Consider the following 18,942-nt stretch of genomic DNA (forward strand, 5'->3'; position numbering starts at 1 on the left):
AGTGCTGACCAGGGTGTTGGATCATTTGACCAGCTGTGGTTCAGATAGCTTTATTAAACACTTATTGTGTGACTTTGGTAAGTTATTTGTTTGCTCCTGTTTTCAACAGTTTCAGTTCCTCTGCTGGCCTCTTCTTCATGTGTTCTGTGTGTGTTCAGGAGCTCTGTGACGCTGCTGCCACCTGCAGTCCGATTGAATGAAACAAATGATTTAAATAAACTAAAAACGCCTAAAATGTGTCTAGGTATTTGTCTGTTTTAACCACCAGACCTCACTTAACTTCATGTTTCTGGAGTGAAGCTGTGATGAAATGCTGTGTTGCTAAATGCTAGCTGTTTCACTTGCCTAAAAAAAATCCAACATGTTTGAACTCCGCAAGTTTTTTCTTCTGTTTCGACAATAAATTGAGAAAAAAGTACTTGACCTGTCTCAAACTATGTTCTTGGTTTCTTCTTTTTTGCAGCTAGAAAGATGTTTCCGAAGAGGAAGCTGGATGAGAGCCGGAGTGACAGTGAGGTCCAGAAGGAAGAGTCCAACACCACACCTGTGCCGACTCGGCAAAGCAAGCGGGCGCGCGTGGAGAGTGGCGGCAAGAGTCCAGGTGAGTTTCCGCCTGTCGTGACATCTGATTCACCAACTTAAAAGTTGGTGTTGCAGAAACATTACGAATGCCAGTGTTAAATCAGGTTAAACCCCGGAATGATCCTTCGATGTGGAGAGACTCTTGTGAACATGACCTGACTCATCTTCCTGTCAGACATCCCTCGCCGCTATAATCTCCGCCGTATTCATCACCGCCAGACAAAAGCCACTCAGCGCGCCGCTCTCATCATTAGCACGATCTCGTACCTTATTGTTTTAATTGCCGCTGAGCCGCAATCATCGTTCTCCTCCACTTTTCTGTGAAGACAAAAAAAAAGCCTCATCGTTCATTCATCTGACTTGACAGCCACGGCTGATGTTCACATTAACTGAGGCTCGTTAGACTGGAGTGCTGCGTGTGTCAGCAGTTTGTCTCATTAATGTCCCAATATTTTATTCAATTATCAAGTCGTGTAATTTCTTTATCAACCGAGTGACAGCGAATAACGGGGCGGACACGAGCTGCTCTCTTAAAGTCTGCAATTTTGAGAGTTGGTCATTTTCTAGTGGTTTTGATGGCAAAGTGAAGTTCATTAAAGTGTGTGTAGCTTGAGTGTGTGTGTGCTATATGTTGTTTATAAGAATCACAAAAGTGTGTGAGTGGATTTTTGGGGGAAACTTTTAGACTTGCTTTCAGGAACCACAGTTGTGTTGGTTAGTTGAACAGAGCGTGTGGGTGGATCATCAAGCCAACTCCTTTCCCAGTTTATCTGACATGTTTTGTCAGTTTTATTTTGGTGGTTTTATTAAAACTAAAGTTAAAGTAAATAAAAACAGGTCGCCTGTTTGACTTTGTGGAAAAATAAGATGAAAAGGAAGCCAAGAGGGAAGGTTAGTGGGAGCAAGAAAATTTTTTTTTACAAAAAATCGTTGGGGGGGAAAAAAAGGTCTGGATCTTATTCAAACGTTTCAGGGTTCTTTCCAGGATTTTTTCCCAGCATCGGGGGTGTCTCCGATCTGTGGTGGGTGGTCTTTTTTGATGACGGAGGACACAAAAGCCGAGTCAAGGTCAAGAGTTTAAGGTCCTACCCTAAAAGGCAGAGTCCTCACTGTAAGATGAAAACTGCACTGGAATGAGATGGAATATCCAATATGAAACTAGCGAGCATCATATATGCTTGGTTTCTGTGTGTTTCTATGTGGGTCACACATGTGTTTTCATCCTACACAAAGGGGCACATATCGAATTCTTCCATTGAGACTTAAAATAGAAATACCATATATCATTCTCATAGTCCTCACACCCTGACTTTACAGAAATCTCTGGATTATCGAGTGATTACTTTCCATGTTCGTCTCAAAAACAATCTGACTTCCTTCTGCAACCTATTCAACCATTATTTCCTTGTTTATTTTTCCATGAGTTATGATCATGCAACAGTAAAAGGTGGTGGAAAAAGTCCTGGAAAACTCTTACAGACCCTGCAAAGTTGTTGATTATCCTGTGTGATCAAAAGAACGTGCCACCGTCTTCGTGCTCTGAGAGCACTCCAGCGTGCACTCCAGCGCGCACTCCATCGGCTTCCCAAAATAGAGAACTGCGTCGCGGCATCAGACCAATCACAGCTCTCCTCCTAAGAGCAGGTTTCTCCCCTGAAGCTTCTTTGTCTTTATTCTTTCCTCCTCACTTTGACACTTGGTCTGATTTGTCGTGAAATTATTAAAAGTAATGGCGTTGAGCAGCGGCAGATGGCAACTGTTATTTCCCAGCAGTCTGGATATTCGATACCAGATCACTTTGTGTGTCAGGAGCAAATTTATCTTCCTCAGCCGCAGAATAAATATGATTTATTTCTCTTAGCTGTGAGACAAATGTTTCTGTTCGTTTTTAAAAAGCTGTTTTGGTAAACTTCCTTCTCATCGACCGACTAGGATGGTTGCTGGTTCGAATCCCGCTTGAAAAACAAAGTAATGACAAGTCATCTGTGAAATTGAAAAGTAGAAATGAGAAGTCTACAATTATGCCATAAAACACACATGGTTTTTGGTTCATGACAAAAAGATGAAACAACATAAGCAAGATGGTTTATCCAGAAAAAATTATATGTAATAAAAACAAAGAATGTTTGGCTGGATATTAACAGAAATGTAATCATGGAGGAAAAAAAATAGCTGGAACAATTTCCCAATGAGACATAGTAATTCATATGTAGAAAATTAAAAAAAAACCCAGTAAATTAAAAAGAAGAGCAAAATATCCAAGAAGAAAAATGAATAAAAAAATATAGTACAGTAGTTATCGATGCTATAAACCGTTGGTTTACAGAAATCTTCTAAAAAATAAAATCACAAAAAATGAAATGTGAAGAGACACCACAGAAAAATATTAATATCAAAATAAACATTTTTAGAAATAGATTTTGTCACACTAAATTTGAAAGTTATGTGTAGGAAAAGATGAACGTACATGCAATTAAGAAACAAAATCTCCTTTAATGAAAAAGTAGAGGAAGAAATTGAAAAAATGTGAAGTTCAGCCATTTAAAAATTGTATGTAAAGAAATTAAAAGGAGTTGTTCAATAATAGTATTTTGAATTTTATCAGAATTTTAATATCTTGAAAATTATGCTACATTCATTAAAACAAAAGAAATAAACAGCAATAAAAAGAAATAACCGAATTTTATGTCCTCAATTTGAGTTACATAGACAATATTGCACAATGAAGACATTATCGGTATTTTCTTAGCTCCCTAATAATATGGGAGAATGTTGATAAATTTATGGGCTACAAGTGAAAAGGGGAACAAATGAAAACGAAAATATGGACTTAAAATATTTTGTTTGGATTAAGGAAAAAGAACTGAAACCAAATCCAACAAATATGATCAAAATGCTCATCATGAGAGTAAATTATTTTTTCTGTCCCAACTGTAACCTCAATCCTGCTGAGTGTCTTGCGGGGAGCCGTTATTTAGTAAACACTTTCAAATTGCTTCCGAAAAATGGGCCGCCCTCTGCAAACCTGCTGACATTCATCTCCTCCATGAGCGTCTCTCTCTCTCTCTCTTCTCTCGCACCGTGTAGCCAAACAAGTGAAAGAAGAAAGCAGCGAAAAGCCTTTGACCGAGACCACCGGTCCAGATGAGGAGATGGAGAACAAAGAGGAGGAGCAGCGGGCGGAGAGCAAGAGCCCTGATGAAAGCCCAAAGAAAGCTGAGGAGGCTGGAACTAGAAAGGCACCAAAAGACGAGACAGATGAAGAGAAAGAGGGTGACGAGCGCCGACGGAGTCCCAAAAGTCAAACGCCAGACAAGCAAAGTGAAGCCAAAGAGAAGAAAGCTGCTCTCAGCTCTTTCTTTGGTCAGTTTAAATGGCAAAATGCACGTTCATGGGCCACAGTTCCACATGTGTTTGTTGATCACGTTTGTGCCGACACAGCCCCCAGAAAAGCGGCGGTGAAGACGGAGAAACCCGACGCAGGTGAAGCAGACAAAAAGAGGAAGTCGTCGACCGAGGACGATAAAAGCTCCAGAGGGTGAGATCGAGTCAGAGAACTGCTTCCAACAACTCACAACTCACAACTCACCTCCTCTCCTGCTCCTTGTGATCAAACAGTCTGGTGTTTAGCTTCTAACTTCAACGTTTCAGTGAACTAAAGCAAACTCAGATGTCTGTTTGTAGCGACGTCTCGGGGTCACGCTCACTGTCGCTGTCTATTTTTAGCTAGAGACGAGACTCGATGCATTTTTCATCACAAAGCTGTGCCAGTGTTTAAATGTGGCTCCTCGACTGTGATGTCATCGTCGAGACTGTGTGACAGTCAAGTTTTAATCGTCCTAGTTTTGTTTCTAGACACACACCATAATACCATAAATAAGACGTTGACCTCATTTGTCCACAGTGAGTCGACGTCAGGACAGACGGAGTACAACCCGTCCAGGCCCAACTATCACCCGGTGGATCACGCCTGCTGGAAGGAAGGACAGAAGTGAGTCGCTCATTAGAGTGTTATGAATTAATTCTTCGCTTCAATGGATGATTTTATTTTTTCCTTTTTTTTAATTAATTGCATTCATTTTGTTCCTTGGTTTAATGAATTTAACATATTTTTCTAGAATATAAATTTGTGATAAAATTCAAAATACTATTATCTCACTTTAATTGCTTATATACAATATTTTTTAAATGGCTGAACTTTTTATTTTTCCTTTTTTTTCCTTCTACTTTTTGAAAAAAGGAGATTTTTTATCTCAATGTTTGTTTGATAGTTTGTTGAAATTAACTTTTTTTTTTTTTTTTTTTAGATCATTCTACGTGAAACGTTCATTTAATTTTGCTTTTATTTCAATCAATATTTTATTTCCAAATTTAAGATATACGTTTCAGATATTTTGTTTTACTTTGTATAATCCATATAATTTCTATTTTGTTTATGGTACATTTTTCACTAGTTTCTCAACTTTTTGCATAATTTTCAATACATTTTTGTTTGAATTTCTTTTGTTTTTAGTTTCTTTTTTATAATCCCACCCTTATGTTAGTAATTTATTATTTAAATGTAATACGTTTTCCTTGAATTTAATAATTGAATTAAAAATATGTTTTCACATATTTTGTGCGTGGAGATGCTCTGTGTGAGAATAACATGTCTTCAGACCGCACAATGTTTTACTCCATTTCCACTTAAAATAGCGCAAACAAACATCAGTGAACCCGGGTGTCGTCAGTCTCCATGTTGGTTGTAATTACTTCTCAAATCTCTGCTGCAAATTAACATGATCCTGGAGTGCAGACTAATACTCTGCTGGGATGACAGCTCTATGATCCGTCAACACGACGCTGCCAGGCGCTCTCCTTGCAAACACAACTGTTGACAACTGTTAATTAAAAACTGCAGACTGCCGCCGCTCTTCAAGTTTGCCGTCCACAGGACAGTAGTTTTATTGAGCTCCTTTGTTTCTTTTAAAGTGTAACAGTGACGAGCGTGTGTTGTTGTTGGCTACATCCTCCACTTGAAACACAAACACGTGGAAGGGAAGTGAATTCTGAGAGGAGCCTGTGCAGCAGAAAGGATCTCTGAAACAGACAGAATTTAATATCAAAGGCGTGACGCAACCTCGACTGTGATAACTTGACTGCGATCAGATCCTCGCTGCATTATTGAAGGTTTGAGACTCTTTTTAGGATATTTGAGGACGTGCTGTTGAAAACTTCATGCCTCGAATGTCTGTGCGGGAATTTAGGAAGTTGGGTGTGAGAAGAGTTTGTAGAAGCAGGTGTTTGTTTTTCTTTGAGCAGGAAGTCAGACCATGAACATGAACAACACATGCACACCACTGGTCTCTTCAACACTTGAACGACTGGAGACGATTCAGATGACTCACTTGAAGATGAGACACCTTACTCAATTGTAGATGAGTCAGATGACTCACACTAAGGCAAGATGGACGACTCTGTTGGAGACAAGTCAGATGACTTGCATGAGGACGGAGCTGGTGTCTCAACTGCAGATCATTCAGATGACTTCGCAACGTGACTCGATTGTAGATGAGTCAGATGACTTGCATGAGGAAGAGAAGGGCGACTCGATTGTGGACGATTCAGGTGACTTGAATGAAGATGAGACTGGCGACTCGATTGGAGACTATTCGGGTGACTCGAATGAAGGTGAGACTGGAGTCTCAATTGCAGATTATTGAAATTGCAGATTACAGATGAATGAAATGTGCGACTTGATTATAGATGAGTCAGATGACTCGCATGAGGAAGAGACGGGCCACTTGATTAGAGACAAGTCAGACAACTTGCATGAGGTTGAGACAAGTGACTAGAATGGATACGAGTCACATGACTCACATGAGGAGGAGTTAGGTGAATCAATTGAAGACGAGACAGGTTACTCGATTAGAGACGAGTCAGATGTCTTGCTTGGAGATGAGACAGACGGCTCGCATGGAGGTGGATTTTGTGACTTGAATGGAGACTGTCATGGAAAGGAGGCAGGAGAGTACTTACAACAACATGTCTTCCGCTGCTTCAGTGAAAGATTTTTTTTTTCCTCAGCTCGAAGTTGTGGCTATAATTGCTCGTAAGCAAAAACTGCAAACTCGGCTAAAAGCCGTCGTCGTGCGAAGGATGAGTGGTGGATCCACTAACTAACTCTGTTCATCCCCCAGAGTGCCGTACTTGGCGGTGGCCCGAACCTTTGAGAAGATCGAGGAAGACTCTGGCAGGTAAGGACGACGTTTAAATCCCAGACTGACGTAATTACGGCTCAGAATAAATTGGTCTCGGCTTGAAAGTGCACTTTCACTAAACCACTGCTCTAAGAGTGGCGTCTGCAAGAGATAATGTGGAGCGGAAATGGAAGTTTTGTTTTTTTTTTTTTTACTAGCAGGTCAACGCGAGTCATTCAGTCGCTGTTTTAAGATTCTCTGCTAAACATCTGTCTTTTGATCAAACCTCTCCCAGAACTATGAGATGATGGCTCCTAATGTTTTCAGTTTGTTGAGCTGGAAGAAGCCAAATTGGGCTTTTATCGACTCATGTTGTGGCACAGTGCTACTCGGACTGATTAGATGGAAAATATTTGAGTGAAGAGTGAAAATAGGAGCCGTAAATACAGCCACCATAACTTTGATAGAGGCTTTAAAGCCTGATCGACCAAATCTCACTCTGCCTGAGTGTGCCTTGATGCTGTGAGGGGAGAGAGAAACGGTAAAATGTGGAGAAATGGTGTTCAGGAATTCACCGTCACAAATCTCAAATATAGGTTTCTCTTTTATTTCTTCATTTTCAATCAGCACTTTATATTAATTAGTCCTGCTTGTTTACTTTTCAAATATTTAGTTTACTTACACAGAGGACCATTTTACTTTTATATTGAATGATATATTTTTTACTGTTTTTCTGTTATTTTTTATTTTTCATTTTTCATCCTCTTCAGAGTTCCAATTGATTGGACGAACTTTAATGTGTTTATTAACAAATTTTTAAATGACCATTATCACTCTATTTTATTTCAATATTATATTATAGTTTCATCATCATTCATATCATATGTATTTTTCTGCTATTTTGCATCTTTTGCCACATTTTATTTTTTATATATTTTAATAGGTTTATATTTTTGTCTTTTGTAATTGGCTTTTTTTAAGTGTGTAGTCATTGCTAATGGATTCTAAAAATGTTTATATGAGAGCTAAATCGTCACATTTTTAGTGCCTTTATATATTTGTACATTTAATAAATTTATACATTTAAGTTAGAATTTTAATACTGTTTTTATTTTTCTAAACCATAATCCGGATCATTCTTGTTCTTTTTTGTCTCTTATTTTTGTTTGAATTTGTTGATAATATTTCCAGGTGTGGAAGTGGCTTACCTAGATCAAAAAAGCATCTAGAATAAACAAAAGCTGGAGATGAATTTAAGTGAATTTTGAGTCCTAACTTTGCTTCCCAGCAGTCGTAATTGTGGTTGTCATTGATGTCATGAGGGCCAGACAGTGGGATTTAATGGGCCCCAGGTGGCCCCCTGACCCCATGTTTCCTACATATGTTTCCATCAAAGTCCTTATTACGTCTGTGCTTTCAAACAAGGAGCTTTAAAATTCATCCCGTTGTCATTCCCAGACTGAGGAACATTGAGACGCTGTCCAACCTGTTCCGCTCGGTGCTGCTGCTCTCTCCAGGTAAATGGTGTTTTATCTGTGCAATAATGCTCACTGATGGAGCTGCGCAGGCATCTGGCTGCCAGACACTCCATCATCCGAGTGATGATGAAGCCAGTTTGTACAGAGAGGAGGGATGACTCACTTTATTTGTGTATCTGTGTGTGTGTGTGCCGTCTGCTGATATTCAGTGTGTGTTTGTGATCCTCTCCCTCTGTGTGAACGCGTCCTTGCCCGCAGGTGTGTGTGCTCCACTGCCGTCCTTGAGTTTGTGTGCGATCACCGCCATCTTCAAGTGCTTTTGTTGTGTTTTATGACGGCGGTTTTCATGTTCAGACCATTCCTCCTGCCCTCTGAAGGCTGATTGATGAAATAAATGTGCGCGCCTCTCTGCAGACGACCTGCTGTGCTGCGTCTACCTGTGTTTGAACCAGCTGGGTCCCGCCTACCTGGGGATGGAGCTTGGCGTCGGCGAGACTGTGCTGATGAAGGCTGTAGCACAAGCCACCGGTAATGAACGCACACGTCGCGCACCTGCAGCTGCTATTTGGACTCATTGGTTCTGATTTAGATGGATTGTGTTGCACATTGCAGCCACAAAGTTTGACTTTCTGGGGAGTCTTTTAAACACTTCTGAGATGGAGATTAATCTTAATAGAAGGCCGCACATAGTGGGCGAGTGATTTGCTTGTTGGGCCACGATTGACACAAAAAAACTGTGGCAGTTTGGGAGCGCAGGACATGGCACTTTTGGGTTTTATTTCATCCTGTTGTTAGCTTACACTGCTAACACAATGGTACCCTACTCTTGTACTAGTCACAACATAGGCCAGTGAACACTTGGGTCTGAGACACCAAAAGCCTGGTTGGAACAAATCAGAGTTGCCGATAAGAGAGTGTTCACTTGCGTTTAGCAATTGTAGCACACTCTGGGGTATAATTTAGTTTCTAATTAATTAATCGCGATTAATCGCCTCTTTAATATTGACAGCAGAAGGGTCAAATTTAAGGAAAATATGTGCACATTAGCATAAACATCTGGGTGGAAGGGCTCCAGTGATAAGTGAGCTCTTTTGCTGTGTAAGGAAAAAAATGCTCTCTTCTTGGTTGTGACATCATGTGTAATGTGGTGCATGGAAAATGGTTCTCTGTGAAAGAAACTTCAAAGGCAATTACTCTCTTATTTCTGCCTTTTATTGTTATTAATCGAAGCTCGTCTTTAGTCCCGCCCCTAGAATTTCTTCAACTCAACTTGAAGTCGGGGTGAGCTGAGGGTGAGTGAGTTGATCAACTGAGAAGAGATGACTGAAGGCAAAGAAATGAAAGTGTGTACCAGACGACAGGGAGTGACACGCTATGATTGGTTTTGTGCTCAAAAACTGTTTTCACTTGCTTGTTAATGTACACGCGCGCACGTACGCACGCCTTCCTATCTTAGTGAGGACCGTCATTGACATACATTGATATCATGCTTTCCCCAGCCTCTCCCCCTAAACCTAACCATCTAAAACATCTTAACCTTCATTCTTAACCAAACTACAACCCAATTATAATGACTTAGGTATTTTGCAGTTTCAACCCTCAGAATGAGACTTGACAAAGTGAGGACCTGATAAAATGTCCTCACTCTGTTGATTAAAAACGCATACAGATTCTCACAAAGATAGAAGTACAAGAACACACACACACACACACACACACACACACACACACACACACACACACACACACACGTCTCGCCTTGTTGTCAACCCATTCGCTTTAACGTTCGCTCCCAGGCGTCTAATTGACCGCTGGCTGCCGTTTTCTGACTCTCTGTGGTTTCCAGGGCGACAGCTGGACAAAATCAAGGCGGAGGCTCAGGAGAAAGGGGATTTGGGTCTGGTGGCGGAGAGCTCCCGTAGCAACCAGCGCATGATGTTCCAGCCGGCCAGCCTGACAGCGGGGGGCGTGTTCAAGAAATTGAAGGAGATCGCCAGCATGAGCGGGAACTCGGTGAGCCGCGGAATAACGTTTTCATTACGTTGTTTTCACTCCACTTCACACCGCGAAATTGAGGTCAACAGGTAGAAGGGAAATGAGACTGTGATTGTGTAACAAACAAGGAGTAAATTTTTAATTAGAGGAAGATGTGTGTTTCCTTCTGACGGAGAGAAAATTTGACCTCCATCTCTTTGGGGTTTTTTTTTGTCTCCTCTCGGTCTTTGGCGAATCTCATTTACCCTCCGCCCGCCTCAGGCCATGAATAAGAAAATCGACATCATCAAAGGCCTCTTTGTGGCGTGCCGCTTCTCTGAGGCCCGCTATATCGTCAGGTAAAAACACACACTTTGCTTTCTCCTCTCGAACCTCGACACTGACAGAGACAGATAGCGGCGCATCTTTCTCTGTCTCTGTCGCTAGACTGACTGCTCTTGGCGTTTTAATTTTGATTGGCAGGTCCCTGGCTGGTAAATTGAGGATTGGTCTGGCTGAGCAGAGTGTCCTGTCCGCGTTGAGCCAAGCTGTGTGTCTGACGCCTCCCAAACAAGGTAACCCATTAGCGCTAAAAGCTCTTTTAGAGCTCCTTTAATGTGTCCTGACTGAGAGTAGTGAAGATGAATTGTGGCCTGTGACATGTCCAGACTGTCGGGAACAATCACACCAGCGCACCGCCAGTGGCGTTGTGATCGCGCTCGCCATGATGTCGTATTCACACACTGCCGCAGCTTTGCACTTGCTTTCTCAGTCCCTCCAGCTGTGTTGTGCTGCAGCCTGAATTTGAAGGGATGAATGGCAGCAGAGTGCGAGAGCCAGCAGGTAGACCTGAGTCATGCCCTCACGCTCTCTCCCTGGCCCTTCTGCTTGCTCGCTGGCCCTTGCATTTTCATCTTGGCTGTCTTGCAGGCCCTCACTCTTTTTCCCTGGCCCCAGCGCTCTATCCTTGGTCCTCGCGCTCTCTTTCCAGACAGAGTGTAGATGGAGATTGAGGGCTACTAACAGAGTCCAAAAGCCTGCTGAGAGAATTGGGTCTCGCTCTCGTGCTCTCTCGCTGGCTCTCACACTCTCCCTTACACTCAGCTGCTCGCCCATGCTCTCGCCCTTTCACCCCTCTTCCTTTCTCATTCTCTCACACACACAACTAAAATATCAATACACCATTTTGTTTTGTTGTAAACGCTCAAAACGGTGTGTTCTCGAGCGCTAGCTGGAGTATATAGGGAATTCCAAGTGTAGAAAGTAAGCAGTGTTTACAAATGCCTAACAAAACCGATGGTGGGGTTGAAAGTCAGCATGCGGAATCAAAACAGTCTCTTCCGCCGTGCCCTCGACACCGTGCTCCCACTGGCTCCGTCAGCACTAACAGTCAATGCACTGCGCTCATTAGCATTCAGAGCTCACCCTCCACCCGAGGTAGAGTTTAATAAGTGTCAATTAGTCTGGAGGCTCTGTAGGAGATCGCCGATGGATCTGTGATCTGCTGTGGAAGTGTTTTTGTTTATCTAGATGGTCAGCTGTCACTCCAGTCTGGAGTCTTTACCTCAACTGTTGATGTGAAATCTCCAGAGTCTGTTGCTAATTAGCTTGTGGATCTGTTATTGATGTTGCTCTGGGATGTTTTCCTAACACGTGGAGGTGCATGATGGTGAATAGACCAGGTTCTATACATAGTCTTTGTCAATGTATGGACACAAAATAAATCAATAAAAAACAGCTTTTCTTTACATTTTGAAAGCTGTTTGTCCCAATAATTGGTACTAGTTTCTGCCAGAATTGGCGGAAAATGTTCTCCTCTGTCGCCCATATTGCTTATGGGTGTCGACTGCAGTGGCTGATGCTCAATTTTGACATAGGGGCAATGTCTCACTCTTATAGAGTCTTGATTTTACTCTCACGCTGTGTCACTCTCTGGTTCACTCTCACACCTGATGTTGTGATGTTTCATGCTCACTGTAACACGCTCAGTTTCATCCTCACACTCATATCTGTCACAGTCTCACACGTTCACACTCCTGAAAATTTGATCTGTGGCACTGTCTCACTCAGTTTCGCTCTCACTGTCTGTCTCCCACAGCAAAGTGTCATTCTTACGCCGTCTCACACTCGCACGATTGAACTCAATGTCAAACAATGCAGCCTCCCCAGCCATGCAGTCATCACACCATCCATATTGCATCAGTGCTCACACATGCTGGAGAATTGCAACTCCCAAACACACACACACACACACACACACACACACACGCCGAAGAACAAGTGTGGTGTGAACTGTTCTTTGCAAAATAACATGAACTAATGAGGATCAAAATTGATTACCTGTGTGCTTAACCCAGACTCACACAGGACTCCTGGTTATTTTTAGATGCACTCATGCAAAAATGTTTGCGCACACTGATCTCTCAGGTGCTGTGGAGGCACAAACTTTCTTGTTAGTGAAGACAAATATTTACTGACTGAAGTTATTGTTCATGATTGCGATTCTCAGAAAGGAAGATGGAGATTTCAGATGCCGGAGAATGAGATTTTCAGCGCAAACTCTTGATACACTCGACGACGTTTACAGCCCCTGTGTCTGATCCTAATCCGGAGGAACCTTTCCTCTTCGTTGCCTGTAAATCTCCCCAAGTACTGAACACTATCGGACTGAAAATGATGCCGCAGACTGAAACTTTAATATTAACTCGGCTGTGCTAGAAAACACTGAGTTCTGCTTTGTTCCTGGTGTGGATTTCTATGCTCTAGATGTGGCTCCACTACATGCGCTTCTTTGAAATACATTTTCTTTCTTCCTTATAGGATCCTCTCCTGCTGTGATCGACGCAGGGAAGGGGATGAGCGCTGAGAGCAAGCGAACGTGGATCGAAGAGAAGAGTCTCATTCTCAAACAGACTTACTGGTATGTTCAAATTAAATAAACTTCACTTCAGTGTTTCCTCTGGAGCCTCTGCGGGTTCATTATTGCCCCCCGTCTCTTGTTCTTCTTCATTTCATTACCATGGACATTGATTACTTTTTTTCCTTTCGGCTTCCCCTGTGCTCCATCAACGCCGCGGCCTCTCCAGTGAAATGCCCAATTTTGACATCCTGATCCCAGTTCTCCTTAAAGAAGGCATCGACCAGCTGCCCGTCCACTGCAAGCTCACTCCAGGTAAACTGCTGCCAGCCTTGCATGTCCTAAATTCCCTCTCATCCTCTCCATGTGAGTTCTTTTATTTTTAGTCTCATTACTGCATCATTAGTTTAGCCTGGAGGCATCAGATTTGCCTTGCCTCATAATATCAAGCATTTGACTGCAGCCAAATGCACCAACCACGAGTGTTGCTCCTCACTCTCTGAAACAGTCTCACACTCACTGTTGGTCTCCCTCTGTCGCCCACACACTCTTAACTCACACTGTGGCTCACTCTGATGCCATATGTCACTCAATTTCATGCCACATACCACTCACTCTTGTGCCACAATACTGCATAGCAAATGTTGTTTGCTCTCATGCCACTTGTTGCCCACTCTGATGCCAGATGTCACACGCTTTCATGCCACATGTTGCACACTCTCGTGCCACACGCCTCTCACTCCCATTCCGCACAATATCTTGACATGCCTCTTGTGCCACATACCACTCACTCCCGTGCCATAGACCACACAATCATTTGACACATGCCTCTCACTCTCATGCCAAATACCACACAATCTTTTGACACATACCACACAATCTTTTGACACCCCCCATGCCACATACCACACAGTCTTTTGACACATACCACTCACTCTCATGCCACATATCACTCATGCCATACACCCATCACTCTAATGCCACATCACTGGTTCTGACATGAGTGATGAGTGTTGTTCTTGCAGATTGTTGCTCAGCCTCACGCAAGTGAATCACTGTCTGGTATTGTCACTTCATGTTAAACCACTCTATGTGTTCGATATCGCATATGTTTTTTTTGCATGAAGTTCACTTTAAAAAAATATATTTAACAAATGTTGGCGTCAAACAATCTGTGCCTTCTGGCACTCGCCCTATCACCCCTTTTTTGTGTTCATCGACCCAGCGTGGTGTCGTCTGTGGAGACGTTAATCACGCAAAGATAAGATTCTGCTACAGCATTAGCTTCCAATTACACTGTCAAGCTGTCAGTGATAAAGTCTGGCACCAGTGCTACATGACATTGGCCACCGTCTTAATGGGACTAAATAGGCACACGACCCAGTATTGGACCAGCTATTTTGGTCCAAACGCGATCTGTTGATCTGTTCTTTCCCAGAATGCCAGACAATTATACAAAGTCAATATTTCCACTTAAGGACAGAGCCTCTTCGTCCTGACAAATTTAGCTCCATATGCTCAAATTAAAGGAACCGCTCTGCCGTATTTCATCCCGTCTCTCCCCGGCTGCTTTGGATCGCGGCTTAGCAGGAGTGCCAGAGGGAGTGTGACTCACAAACCACCCAAATTAGTCGACAAACAAACAAATTTCAACTGTGTCACAGGAAGAGCTGTGGGGTGATTGTGTGTCATTTGTGAGTCACAGATTTTCACTCCGTAGACCAGTCAGTAACAAACCGGCTGCAGCTTTGCTTCCACTCCCTCATCTTAACCATCACACCCAACTATCCCTTTGTGTTTCCCCATAAGATTGGGCTCTATAATGGATCAGTGTCAGTGGTGGAGTCAGACTATGCTGATGCGACTCTAAATCTCTTCGTCAGGTGTGCCCCTCAGACCCATGCTGGCTCACCCCACTAAGGGAGTCGGGGAGGTGATGAAAAAGTTTGACGAAGCAGCTTTCACCTGCGAGTACAAATATGATGGAGAGCGTGCACAGGTGAGTGGCTGCTTTCTTCTGTCTCCCTTCCCTATCATCAGAGTCATGACAGAGGTTACTGGTTCAGTTCCACGATCGTGTGGTTTAACTGACACCAACCAATGGTAGCGCCTTTTGTCATCTTGATCGCACAGTAAATATGCCGTTAGTCTTCCTGCCAGACCCTCCACATGCTCACTGTTTGGTCACACCGTGCGCTAACATACAGCTGTGCCTTTTCTTCCGAGATAAACACTGCTGCTGTTTTCTTTCTGCCCGAGCCTGAAGGCTAAACAAGCGACTCCCGCCACTGTGGGCCAAAAAAAGGAAGGTGGGAGGGCGAGGGAGAGAGCGAGAGCAAAGGGGTAGGTAGGAGACAGAATAGGAAGGAGAATGGGACTCAGTAGGAGACAACGGCGAGGTAGGCTCGAGAAGCAGAGAGGATAGAAAAAGCCCCTCTAGCTGTGTTGTTCATTCTGAACAGTTATGCCAATAAAGTGGCTTTGAACTGAGGTAGATTGTTAAATTGAGCGGGCTGTAAGAGGGGAGGGATGAAGATGATCTTTTTTTTTACGCTCACTGCAGTGGGCGTTTCCTCACGCGTCCAGCAGAGGGACTCTTGGCACATCACTCATGCTGTTGTCGTTGGAGGACACGTTGTTGATCAAAACTCGACAGTCCTGGAAGTGTGTTTGTGTGTGAAATATGGATGTAGAGTAAGCTGTCAAGGCGGAGTAGGAAGTGCTGAATTGACTAATCTGTTGGTGCAGATTATTAACAACAATCTGTTGTTTTTGTTATCAAACATAATCTGATATACACGATCATTTTTTATAAATCAATGTGCTAATTTTATCAATATTTGTCTGCCCCTTCACTGGCTCACTTGACTTTACTATTTGACCAGAGTTCCACTCTGTGAGATTCATTTGGCATATTTTTGGTGGAATAGATTTTCTCAATCTACTCTCAACAGTACAAGAAAAAGAGGCCAAATTTCATTTTCAAAATGTCATTTTTTTGCAGGGGTGCAAAGTTGGTGAAGAAATGTTTTAAGAAATATCATAAACATTACATTAGATAATTCCTGTAATATGAAGAAGTTTTTAAAATGGTCTATCTGATTTAATAAAAATGTATACCAAACAGGAAAATAAATAATAAACTGCGCCCGAAAAAGCCAAAAATATAATGTAAATTTATATTATATTGTTTATATAGTTTATAAATATATAGTTAATATCATTTTGTTAATCGTTAATATATATTTTATGTTGAAATATGTAGCTTTAATAGCTTTTAATTTTATAAAAAGAGGAAAAGTAACGCTGGGGAATTTCTTGAGTCAATGTGACAAACAAAACGTGGTCCTCAATTCAAGGCAGTTTAAGCTTCCATTGCTGCTCTCCTCCTGTGCGACACAGTCATTCGCTCCCACGTAAAAATCTAATAGAATTCTTGATTTAATTCAGCCAATATCTCAGTCGGCGTGTTGTTGCTGCTTCTTTATTCTGTTTGTCGGGTCGTAATAATGTTTCGGTCTCCCAACAGATCCACATCCTGGAGAGCGGCGAGGTGAAAGTGTTCAGCCGAAACCAGGAAGACAACACCAGCAAATACCCCGACATCATCTCCCGCATTCCCCAGGTAGCTCACTTTAACACCCCAGTGAAGTCGCTGGAGTTTCTCAGACGAGTGATTCTAAGAGCGTTTGAAACGGTGGCTGGCAGCCATTACTGTCTCTGTTCGGTTTGCATTTGGCTCTTTTCTCCTGCTTGCATCATCACTGTCTTCTCCGAGTTTTGAGAGCAGCTCTGTGATTACACCACGCCCAAACCTCTAATCAGAGTCTTCATACAGTTGGTGAAAGCGATATTACCCTTTGATTGATAGAGATTAAGAAGTGATCACGGTTTAATTTATGAAATTATGCTCATGATTTTGAGTGGCTATGGAGCCATTTCAGTTTCAGATTCATTTTTTTAATTTCATTTTCCCTTCTTAACATTGTCAGAATTACTTTTTTCACATTTCCTTTTTTCGTCCTCCTTTTTGTTACTTTCAAAGAAAAATATATATGATGTTTAAAAAAAATGATGGAAATGAAAGTAACCTTTTTTCGATCCTCTATAGAAGAGCAGAATGAAGAGCAGTTACTGTGTGTTGGAGCTGAAAGCCAGCCTGTCAACATGCAGACATTTATATTCAGGTGCTCTGCGGAGGCCAGTTCAGAACAGTCTTCCTCTTATCTTTCCCTATGAAAACTTCCGCCATGTCCAGCCTATCACAGCCAGCCCTGGCTCTGAGCGGCTTCCGCCGACTCGTGCCTTGGCCCTTCGTTCCTTCGACCTTGCCACTTCACATTTCTGCGTCCAGAGATTAAGCTTCTTTAATCCGACTGGTCTTTTTAAAAGCGACATGGCTTCCACGTCCGCCTCATTGCTCGGCGGCCACCTGTCTTCTCCTCGTGTCTGTGTGTTTAATCACCTCTCCTCACCTTCATGACTTTTTAATGATCCTTGTTAGACTTCTCTCTACTCCCTGATCTCCGCTCACCTTTCTTCTCGCTCGTGTCTTATTCATTTTGGCTCGCCCCCGTCCTATCTGAGTAATTTCTCCTTTTTACCTTCGCTATTCAAGCCCCCCCACCCTCGCCCCTCCTCCCACCACGCTGTCTGGTATTTGCCAGAGTTCTTCCACTTGCTCCTGTCTCCTTGCCGTTTGTCTGTCTCCGCTGTCAGATCCCATTTATCTGCGCCAAGTGCCTTTTCTCTCGACACGTCTGCCTCTCAAAACCGCCTATTTCACCTTCATTCCACCTTTTTCTCTGCTGTTTTATTGTGTCCATCACTCCGTAATCGCCTCATTATTCTTTAACGTGTCAGAGAAAGAACATCTGAATTATCTTTTTATTTTCACCGCAAGTTAACGTTGACAAGTTGTCAAACCTTGTCATCATAAGGTTTGTGCACAGTTCTCAAACCCGATCAAACTGCTGATGACGCTTTGTGTGTGGTGAGGTTTGTCTCTACCTCGAGGAGGGCGATAGAGAACAACTAAGCTATGACCTTTGTTGACTGTAAATTACTCCTCATTATTTTTTGCAGAAACATGCGACTTCACAGAATGCGGTTGTAAACTTGACCGGAAATGACAATGACTCGTTGAATCACAAATCGGTCACACTAGTGAATTCCCTTTGCTAAACAGGAAGAGGTCCAGACTCATTCATTGGCACTGCCTTGAGTTGCAAGATGGGAAATCTTCAAATACAATGTATCCGAATCATTGTGTAGCAAAACCAGTTTCGATATCACAGGGATAAAATAAATAAACAAATAAAAATACATTAAAAACTGTTTATCAATATGAAAAACACAACCACTGATAACCAATTAAAATAAATCTAGAAATTATCCAGAAAAAAAGCAATTATAAAGAGATTGCAGGTTGATGTCTTCTGTGAGCAAGCTAAGGCCTGCAAGCTACCAACGGCTAATGAAAAGGCATTTATTAAGCTGTAACCTAAACTTGGCTAGTGTGGACTAAAGTAGCGTGCTAGCTGCAACTAATAACAAAACAACATTAATGCAGGCCACCGGTCCGACTGACATCAGGAATTACTTTCAAACAGAGGTGTAAGTGGGAGCTTTAGTTGGCAGTGGGAATCCATCACATAAGCCATAGCTTATGATATTTGACAGCCAATAGTTGTACAGTCAGAGATACTAGATGAATTTGTGAATAGTCCTTGTTATTTTATTTTATTTCATTTTATTTTATACCAGAGCACTTTCCCAGTTGGTTGGATCCTCACTGACCATGGCAATAAAACTGATTCTGATGACGTTAAAAATCATAAAGACTGCTCTCTGAACCAGTGCTGCTTTTATT

The 18,942-nt window shown here is 42.3% G+C and overlaps 1 protein-coding gene across 1 annotated transcript in view; it reads left to right on the forward strand.

Annotated features, from left to right (window-relative positions):
* lig1 (ligase I, DNA, ATP-dependent) overlaps nucleotides 1-18,942 on the forward strand; it is a 43,914-nt gene that overhangs the window by 6,471 nt on the left and 18,501 nt on the right. Inside the window, exons 5-18 of the mRNA XM_053883819.1 lie at nucleotides 464-601; nucleotides 3,670-3,945; nucleotides 4,024-4,120; nucleotides 4,487-4,573; nucleotides 6,762-6,818; nucleotides 8,220-8,278; nucleotides 8,654-8,767; nucleotides 10,086-10,252; nucleotides 10,496-10,572; nucleotides 10,697-10,788; nucleotides 13,034-13,133; nucleotides 13,300-13,385; nucleotides 14,954-15,069; nucleotides 16,600-16,695. Of these exons, the coding sequence (XP_053739794.1) occupies nucleotides 464-601; nucleotides 3,670-3,945; nucleotides 4,024-4,120; nucleotides 4,487-4,573; nucleotides 6,762-6,818; nucleotides 8,220-8,278; nucleotides 8,654-8,767; nucleotides 10,086-10,252; nucleotides 10,496-10,572; nucleotides 10,697-10,788; nucleotides 13,034-13,133; nucleotides 13,300-13,385; nucleotides 14,954-15,069; nucleotides 16,600-16,695 (1,562 nt within the window). The remainder of the gene's footprint in view (nucleotides 1-463; nucleotides 602-3,669; nucleotides 3,946-4,023; nucleotides 4,121-4,486; nucleotides 4,574-6,761; nucleotides 6,819-8,219; nucleotides 8,279-8,653; nucleotides 8,768-10,085; nucleotides 10,253-10,495; nucleotides 10,573-10,696; nucleotides 10,789-13,033; nucleotides 13,134-13,299; nucleotides 13,386-14,953; nucleotides 15,070-16,599; nucleotides 16,696-18,942) is intronic.

Source organism: Synchiropus splendidus, chromosome 13 (assembly GCF_027744825.2).
Source record: "Synchiropus splendidus isolate RoL2022-P1 chromosome 13, RoL_Sspl_1.0, whole genome shotgun sequence".
In the NCBI taxonomy this organism is placed as follows: Eukaryota; Metazoa; Chordata; class Actinopteri; order Syngnathiformes; family Callionymidae; genus Synchiropus; species Synchiropus splendidus.